The sequence below is a fragment of the Lepisosteus oculatus genome, chromosome 2, assembly GCF_040954835.1.
Source record: "Lepisosteus oculatus isolate fLepOcu1 chromosome 2, fLepOcu1.hap2, whole genome shotgun sequence".
In the NCBI taxonomy this organism is placed as follows: Eukaryota; Metazoa; Chordata; class Actinopteri; order Semionotiformes; family Lepisosteidae; genus Lepisosteus; species Lepisosteus oculatus.
This window is the reverse complement of record NC_090697.1, coordinates 48,154,676-48,164,351: the sequence shown is the minus strand read 5'-3', so window position 1 is coordinate 48,164,351 and position 9,676 is coordinate 48,154,676. Positions and strand designations below refer to the sequence as shown.

The 9,676-nt window shown below is 42.0% G+C and overlaps 1 protein-coding gene across 6 annotated transcripts in view; it reads right to left on the bottom strand.

Moving 5' to 3' along the window:
• Positions 1 to 7,433: 7,433 nt before the first annotated feature.
• Positions 7,434 to 9,676, bottom strand: part of mapre3b (microtubule-associated protein, RP/EB family, member 3b) — a 90,754-nt gene continuing 88,511 nt past the window's right edge. For all 6 annotated transcript variants that reach the window (XM_015347918.2, XM_015347925.2, XM_015347930.2 and 3 more), the window contains one exon: positions 7,434 to 9,044. In XM_015347918.2, coding sequence (XP_015203404.1) covers positions 8,976 to 9,044 — 69 coding nt within the window. In that variant the 3' untranslated portion in view covers positions 7,434 to 8,975. The remainder of the gene's footprint in view (positions 9,045 to 9,676) is intronic.

Genomic DNA, 9,676 nt, shown 5'->3' with positions numbered 1-9,676 from the left:
AGTTGAGCTATAAACTGACTCTGACAGGCCAGTCAGGTAAAGGGAAACAAAGTCAGACATAGAAACAAAAGTTTCCATGCCAAAGCCAGGGAATCAAATGTCAAACATAGATTACATCAGACTGAAGTGTAGTACCCATCAGTGTAGCCTCCTGAACCACAAGGAAGCCACATGGTAAATTTGTGAATGCAGAATATTGCCACCCACTGAGCCACTGGAAGTATGATGGTGCAGTGGTTACCGTTACTGCTTGGGCTCTGCGTTTAATTCCAACCCTTGGAGTGTGGAGTTTGTATGTTCTCCCTGTATTTTTGTGGGTTTCCTCCGGGTGCTCTGGTTTCGTCCCACAGTCTTACGACATACTGGTAGGTTAATTGACTCCTGGGGGGAAACTGGCTCTGGTGTGAGAGAGTGTGTTCAAGTACCCTGTGTGTACCCTGCCTTGTGCCCGTTGCATGCCAGGATGGGCTCCAGCTCCTCCCTGGTCCCAAATTGGAAGAAGCAGCTAGAAAATGGATATATGATTCATGGCAATAGTACATTACTAATGCCTGCATATTACAGTGCTACAGCTGATAAAAACAAATAAGAGTCGTAAAAACATTTGACGTCTATATCTATATATTTATTGTTATGAAAGTAACCCTGGGCTGAATGAAATGATACCATAGAGATGGTTTTCATTACCAGGGGTATAACAGGATTAGAATAACTCTCAGATCTTAAGTTATTGGTATAGTTGTGTATCAAAAGATGCAGTTAAGAAACGTTGGATGTGCAGCTTGGCCATACTGTACATTCTGTGGCACAGAAAACCGACACAGAAAACATAGCTGTAAGATGCTCTTTTTTACAGGGCAAGGTTCTTTTAATGCTCAGTGTATTCACAACAACTAATTAAAGAGCTGATTCAAATAAAGTTACCAAGAGTCAACTGAAGAAAGAAAACCTGAACACAGAGTACACCTCCAGGATTAGGAGTGAATAGGCCCTAAGTACACTGTGTGAACAAAGTGTGGATGAATTATTTGAGTTTTTTCATTTTTAGTAGTACAATTTATGTTGTAGCCGGATGTGTGGTCATCTGTAACATTCAAATTACTATTCTAAATACTAAATAAATCTTTCAAGGAATGGTGTGGAGCTACAGGAATTCATAGAGGAGAACAATCCCTTTGCTTGGCTGCTGTCTCACTTGTCAGTAACATTTTTGGTAAAAAACGGCTTCTTCACATTTGAAGATTTGAGGGAGGTTTATATACTCCTTGATTTTGATTAATTTTATTTCGTATCAGATTGTGTGTCTCATGACAAATGCATTTTTTAGTTTACACAATCTGTTTAATCAGATCCTTGCCCTCACATGTCTTGTTTTCTTTATCCCTCCATCCACTCATTTTCTAACAGCTTTTCCCAATACAAGAGTCTATCCCAGGAAGCAACGGACGCAAGGCAGGATACACCCTGGACGGGTCTCCAGTTGATTGATTTATTTTCCTTTTCTCTAAACCTGCATTGTACTATTTGTGTTCTGTGTTTAAACGTTTCTGTTTTAAAAAACTTCAACATTCTCACACTTGGTTTCAGGAAATAATACACTGAAATACGTTGTTTTTTTTGTCATTTTGAAATATCTGCATTAGTGTATGGAAAATGCCCATGCAGTGCACTTCACTGGGGATTGGTATAAATTATGATACTATTATAACCCACTTCATTTTGTTAATATGTGTGGATCATAACAGCAACACACATGATATTGAAACTAATGTTTTGGAGTAACAGCTCATACCTTCACCAAGCACTTAGTTTTTATTGCTGTATAAAGGGATTGCGGGTATAATTGTAACAAATGCAAATTCACGCAAAAGATGGATCTGGGAAAACTTTTAATTCCTTTGTGGGACACCAGGTGGCAGCATTGACACACTTCAATTTTTCTTTTAATTTCTTTAAAGCATTTACCTTCAAGTGTTAAGTGGTTGAACACCAACAACATGCACCTCTGATCCCCAGGTCTGTTGTAGCATTGACACTGTGACTGAAAGTATCTGGCAGCTTTGAACACATGGGGCCCAGGGCACCTGGGAGCTTGACTTTGAAAACTTTTCATACAGATTCATCTTAGAAGCAAATCTGTTGTAATGGCTGCGATCCAGATCAATGTTACAAGTCAATTCAGAAAAGCCAAGTGGTATTAACTAGAATAAACACAGATCTGCAATCAGTGAAGTAAAAAAGAAAAACGTCTAAAGATTCAGGACAACAGACTTGTTAAATAAATGTATCCCCTATCACTTTAATCACAATTTCTCATTTTAAAGTTGTACTTACCCCTTGGATCAGGACTTTGGACAAACAATTTGGTGTTCTCAGCCTTGTTCATTCAGATTCACTACCTCCTGAGCGACAGATGTATCCATGTCCCCAGACTCATGTAATCAGCGCTGTCTGGGGTGCTGACTCAGATGACCTCATCATATACATATTGGTTTAAATGTTTCAATCTCATCCCGGAACAAACAGAAAAAGCCACTTAAGAGTGGACAGATGGAGGCACTTGCCGAAGATGAATCCTAAGGTAGTCTGGCAGTCTGGAAGAATGGGAGAATAAGATTTCATCCTGGCGGCAGGAAGAGTCTGATGATGGAGGATCATGTGTTTTTGTTCACATTTAAGCCCTCCTCTGCTGTTCAAGCCTGTGGCTCTTACGTTCCTGAGATCTGGGCTCTACTGGAGCCAGTTTCTTTCCATATTGCAGCCTAACAACGCAGCAGTTTATTAAAGGGTTGCAGGTGTAACTACTGGCCTAACATAATCACTTTCAAACAAACTTTCTTTTGGCCCCTTCCTGCTAATCACCAATCAAGACTTGAGTTATCCCATCATCCTTTCCCCTCTACAGTTCAGAAGCACCGCTGTTGTGACTCTTCATTAATCTTCACTGGCGGTACTGCCAGCACACCCTTCCACCCCACCCTTCGGCCAGTTCTCTTGGGCTGACTCTTTGGCTGCTTTTACCCTGAGCCGTCCACTTCCAGCAAGAACAGACTTTTCTCCAGCTGCCTCGCTCTCTCTGTGCTTCATCTGTCTGGGATCTGATTTCACTGATTTCACTCTTCGCAGTCGGATTCCTCTCCGGCTGCTTAATTCGCGCAGCCTACCTCCATCTATGAGCAGCTTTACTCACTTGGATTTCCAGAGCTCATCTTGCACTCTCTGCTCTGCTGCTGGGGTAGCCTTCACTCAAACCAGTCTTTCCCCGCGTTTACAACAGTGGACTGCCTTCACTCCCTCTGGCATCCAGGTCCCATCTCGGGCGACCTCGATCTCTTTCTCTCTTTTGTTTTTGACGGCTGCCTTCCAGGATCCCAGTGGAGCCTTCCTTGTTTCCAGGATTCCATCTGGGAGCTCTGTACCTGACCATGTTGTCGGGGATACACTTAGAGGAATGGGAGGTCACGTGAGGAACTGGTTCGGGCCCAGTCTCAGCAGCTGACACTCAGTCTTGAGCATGCCTGTGGATCCCCTACAGCGCACTGTGGCCTGGTCTTGGGAGGGGACACCTCCAGGACTGTGCTTTCCATTCAGTATGACGGTGGAGTGACCACCCCAGTGTGAGTGTCGCGCCTGGCCTCCTTGCTGAACGCCTCTCTGCCTTCCATTGCTCCCTGGGGCTGAGCACATCTGGATCTGGGTAGCTCTCCTCCTTTTATTCCCCCTTTCACTCCTGACCCACCTTCCAGTTCGGCAGTGGAGCCCTTCCTGTTCCTGTGTTCCAGTTCTCTCGGGCTCTGTCTGAGAGTTCTGTTCATAGCTGTGCTGTCTGGAGGCTTTCAGTAGCCAAGAGGGGACCAGTGGACGGGTCAGAAGCGGGGACCGGTTTTCAGCAGATGATGACTCTGTCGGCCCCAGTCCCAGTGGTGCCTGGTAATCCGGTTCAGTCTGTATCCAGGCACTTCCTTGGAGGGCTGTCTTCCAGGAGACCATGCTGACAGCGCACGCCTGGGCTGAGGGTGTGTGCCTTGATTTGACCAGTTCCTGGGGCCCTCCGACTGGACCTCTGCAACCTCCGTTTCCTGCCCGGCCTGGGAGATCTGACCCCTCCACAACGAGAAACCTACTGGATGATAAAGCACTGCCCTGGCTTTCCTCGGTTTTCCCTGCACTTCCCTTTCCTGAGCTTGCCTGTGTAATGGGAGCTGATTCTGACTCCCAAATGTATTGTTTAGGACCTTACACAGACGGTATAATCTGGAAGTGTCTGGAGAAGGGCAACAGGGAAACACGACAGGATCAGGACGGGATGACTGACAGAGGGGCGTGATGGCAGTGTTACGGTGTTTGGGGGGCGTGGCACAGGCAAACAAGTCCAAAACAATCCTGAAGGGGAAACCAGTATGCAGCCCAAAGTCCATTTCCGGGAAGTCCATCCAAGACTAACACAGGAACAAGGAAGTAGGAACACGGAAGGGTAAAACCATAACGGAGCCAGGCGCTCTGAGCCCCGGACTCAGATGGTCAGGATGCCGGAGTGAAGCCTATGCCATCAGGTCTCTCCTGGTCCCGCTGGTAGGAGGGCTTCCCGGTGTCCGTCTTGCAGCGCTGAGCGCAGAGCTTCGGAGGCACGGGGTTTAAGTAATACTCAAGGAACAAGGGGCAGGTGAACGGAATTATGAAACTAGAATACAAAAAAGGGTCGGAGAGCCCATCTAGAGGAGGGATGACGATCGCGTTGGCCTGTAGCCCTGGCGACTCCAGGGGGCTGTCCTCCAGGTCAGCGCAGCCTCCTTCCCTGGGAGGAGCTCGGCCGAAGGAGTCCACTCTGAAGCTGATGAGAGAGACGCCCCAGTGTCCCAAGCTGCCTGGCTCTAGTTGGTGGACCTTGGTGGACAACTTTGCTCAAGCCAGGCGCTGTGCTTTGCTTGCCCAAGGTGCAGTGAGCCTGCCTCTCTCTGGTCGCACCCTAGCCTTTTTTCATCCTTGCTCTGTCGGCCCATACTGTTTAATTATAATTAATAATAATTATAAGAATTGCTTACACTTATATAGCGCTTTTCTGGACACTCCACTCAAAGCGCTTTACAGGTAATGGGGACTCCCCTCCACCACCACCAATTATCACTTTAAATCCCATATCACTTTCCCTCTGTTGTTCTGGAATTCCTCATCCCCGTTTCTTCGGACCTGGATTCTGACCAGCCACACTTAGGCACAGCCAGGCATAACTGAAGTATTGTAAAGAAATTAAAGCGAAAAATCTCGAAGAAAACAGAATTTAACATTCACCAACAAGTGATGTTTTTACAGATTTAAATCTTGTAGTCCATTTATTTCTCTCAAGAAATCCAAGGAAGGAGCATCTTTTTCTTTATTTCTGTGTACACTCGCAATGAAAGTTTTAAAATATCTTGAAAAAAGGTCCATGAGGCTAAATATTTTCAAGCTACAAGCAAATGTAGAAAATAAATAAAAATGAGAAGCATATGGGGGAGCCAAGTGAAGGAATTGGACAATATTATTTCTAATATTGATATTACATTTATTTTGACTTCCACTTCTTCTCCTGGAAATGAAGCTTCGATTAGGTACAGTATGCATAACATAACTTTGTTTATGGGACAGTCTTTTTTAAATAATAAAATAGTTTACATTGTTTTAAATGTTTAGGTGGTTTATGCTCCAACGTAATAGGTAGCATTTTAAATAAACTTTTTACGTTTTTTTGTTTTCAGCTTATTTCTACATTTAGAATTTATAAACTGTAACATCTCATTCTTAAACTTAAAAGTTAAAACTTGTCCTTGATGACTAGACATCTACATATACAGTACTTTATAATCCTATAAAGGACTTCATCACAGATATCTGTTTATATGTGTTATATATAACACATAAATATATATAACACTATTAACACATCAACATATATTTATGTTTAGAGTGCTCTCATTGTTGCTTTGCAGCCTTTGAGGCCTGTGCTTGATTCTGCACTGTCAAACATTCAGTACGGAGTTTGCATATTCTTCAAAGGCTCATATGAGTTTTTACTGGGTGATCTGGCTTCCTCCTTCCTTTCAAAGACATGCTACCCAGGTGAACCTGTCCTTAATAAAATCGTGTTTGTGTGCGTGGGGGTGTCCATCCAGGCTCAGGGTGAAGTACTGAGTTACACCCTACAACATCTTTGCAGATCAACAACCTTTAACTACCTTCTCTGTTTGTTTTTCTGGTGATTTTTGCTTAAGTGCACAGAGGTGTTTTTGTTTTGCTTTGTTCTCCCAGTTTTCCCTGCACAGATACACACCAAATGTCAATACTTCAGGAAGATGAAATAATAGACATTTCACTACCTGGACAGGCACAGGTTTGGTAGGCCTGTGCCTGTTGGTTGGTTTCCTGTCATAAGAATCAGATGAAAACAAAATGCAGCAGGGGTTTGTGATTAACTTTGGATTGCATAGTTGAAATGCTTTTTTCTGAAAACTTTTGATAGAATTTTCTTCAGCCTCACTCAAGGTCGCTTTTTAAAATGTTTTCTTTTCCTTCACTCATTTAATCTTTGGAATGCTTTCTGAAGTAGGGAAAATCTACAGGACTGCTGCAGTACTTAAATACCAAAGAGGCCATTTCATCATTGTGAACAGCAAAGAGCTACATGCTGGAGCCGATGTGAAGGAGCTTTAATATCAATCAAAACACTGATCTTACAACCCAGTCTTGCAAAATGCACCCGCAATAGGGCAGCTTTGAAGAGAGCATAAAGAGTTCAAAATGAGACTGCAAAACGGTTTGAGTGAAATTGCTTTTCACACACAGCATTTAGAGAAGAGTGCACAGATCTGTGAAATACTGTAAGTGAAAAGAGAGGGCAAAGAATTCCATGAAAAGCTGGATTATTAATTTACAACTTCGGCATTCATGCTAAGAGTAAAAAAGGAAGATGTGAGATGGACAGACTGACAAATGTAATGAGAAAGTGAAGATCTTAGAATACAAACCCATCTACATGTTTTCAACAACCGCATCACAAACTACCCGTGACGTGGCTACTCCTTCCAGGTGGAATCAGACCGTGGCAGACCAGCAGTAATTAGGGTAGTAGTTTCATCTGACCTGCCACTATTGTGTGTAAATAGGTTCACATGTGGTGCATTAGTTGATTGCTGAAGTGCTGAGAGCCACATGCTCACATGGGGTTACTTTAGTTTTTATTTGATGTATAAGGGGACTCAGAGTGATGGTGGTTGTTGGGTTGTTAGGTTTTTTGTGTATATTGAAGAACTTTGTTAGAATAAAATCTCCTTGCACAGTCTTTTCTCATCCAAGGTGCTTCTTTCACGTGCTCAGTCCTCATGAGCCACTGGCTGAAAAAAAGAGCTCATGCCGACTTTGATTTAGTATGTAAATATAATGCAAATACTATTAACGCGTTGTCATTTTTCACACCAGTTTATTATTTAATAAAACTTAAAACAGATGCAAGTTTTGCACACCATTGTTATGGCCACAGAATTTCAATCAGACAGGCAATGTGAGAATGTGTGTGAGATGTCCAAGGCAGATGACTGTGGAGTTTGATCGTATAAGCAGCAAGGGTTGAACTGCAGTGTCTACAACTTTGTGCTAGCTTCTTTCTTAATTGTCCCAAGTCTTTCATTTTAACCGCACATCATTCGCCTCATCACGTTCAAATGAGAACTTCCATGTCAATTAGAGGTGTATACAATATATTAAAAATCAAATCCAAAAGGATTGGAAAATAAAAATAGCAGCTAAACAATTCTCAACTCTGAATTAATGCAACACGTTTGATCCTCAATGATGGATTAGTGTTCATTCATTTCCAACAGGCCTGAACTCCGAGAACTAGATGTATTGGCCTCTCAACCTGTAACAACTTCAGCAATTCCTTTAGTTAGATACATTCTACTGCAACACCATAAAAGTGCTCCTGTACTCAGTGTACAGTGATCATCAGGGATAAATATTGAACACCCTTAATATCCATGTTTTCTTAAGACTAAAATGATACAGAACCCTGGCTACTTCCCGATTGAGAACCATCTCTTTAAGAATGCAAGTAGTTTTATAAAAAATATATCAATCCTTCACCAACCATCTATAACATTCACATGCTCATGGGACACATTTATGGAAAGAGGCTAATCTCACAGCGTATTGAAAATAGCCTTCCATTACTGTTACGACTGCCATATTTCTTATTTTTAAGATAGCCCCTGCCCCCCCCAATCTAAAAGAACAGAAACAAAAAAAAATAAAATTTCTTCATGCTGTCTCTAAAAACACAAATAAGCCATTAAAACAACTTGCAATGTATTAACTTGTCATCACCATCATTCGGTCATTTTTTGTTTTCAGTTGATTACTGTTAAAACAAAATGCAAAGTGCAAGTAAAGTCATTAAGAAAAAAATATACAAATTAAATATCTTTTTGTTTAGTTTTTTTCACTATAATACAGTCTCAGTCGTAGAGGGACAATGGGATGGACACAACAGTGGAATCTGTAGTGAAGAGAGGGAGAATGGTGTCATTGTTATGCTGAAGGCCTTTTACAAATTCCAGTACATCCAGAATTGAGTTAAAAATCAGAATTGCACAGGCCAGGCAGCAATCGGATTCAGGAGATTCTTCTCTTCTTTTGCTTTGAATTATATACAGCTTTGTTCATTATCTTACCCCACATTCGTATAATTTGTTCATTCAGTAATGTTTTTTTTTACACCATGCTGAAATGTCTAGGAATCAGTCACTGTCACTAATATGTGTCTGTGTGGGAAAAAGCTGTACAACCTAGGAAGTTATTATGTAGTTGTGGGTGAACAGCTGGGGTAATCTCATGTTAGAAGACAGGGGAGGAAGGAAAAGAGATATATAGATAGAAGGGTCAGGGAAAGATACAGAGAGAAAGGTGAAAAGAAAGACCAGGATAAGGCAGAAGTAATGTTGAGTTTAATATTCATCTTGGTCATCGTGTGGTTGTTCGTCAATCTCTTCATCTTCTGGAGCAGCAAATCCTTCCTGAAATGGAAAGCACAGAGTTTCATTTAGAGGCCTCTGGAACCTAAGACGGAGAGCAATGGTTTTTCCAGGGCTCAGCAGTACTAACGGGATTTGTTCTTGGTCCAGGTCCAATCTTGGATTTAATTTTGAACGTGTTGCGTTGTACCAAATGGATCTGCATTCACACAAGCTCAGTTTTGTCTCACGGTTCTGATCGTCCTTTCAGGCAGGATCATAGCTAAATTATTCTAAAAACATCAATGAGCTACATTTTAGTTTACTGAGCTCTGTTTTGTCTCAGATTTCTTCTGACGTTCCTTTTAGGCAGGATCTTTCAGTTTGAAGGAACCATCTTAGCGTTTCACTGAAACCAGATTCAATCCCGATTTTCAATCCCATCAGTACAACTGACCCCAACACAATCTACATACATACAACATAATATACTGGCCCAACACAAGGACTCCTTATACCCACCCTATTCCATGCACCAAGCAGGCTTGAAAATGCCACAATGCACTAAAGTTTAATCTTCCTTTTTAAAAAAAACCTCAACAACACTGCCTTAAATTCAACATACGGGCCCTATTCTCCGATATTTGCTATAATATTTAAACAAAAAAAGGTGGTACCCTTGTGCTAGTCAGTTA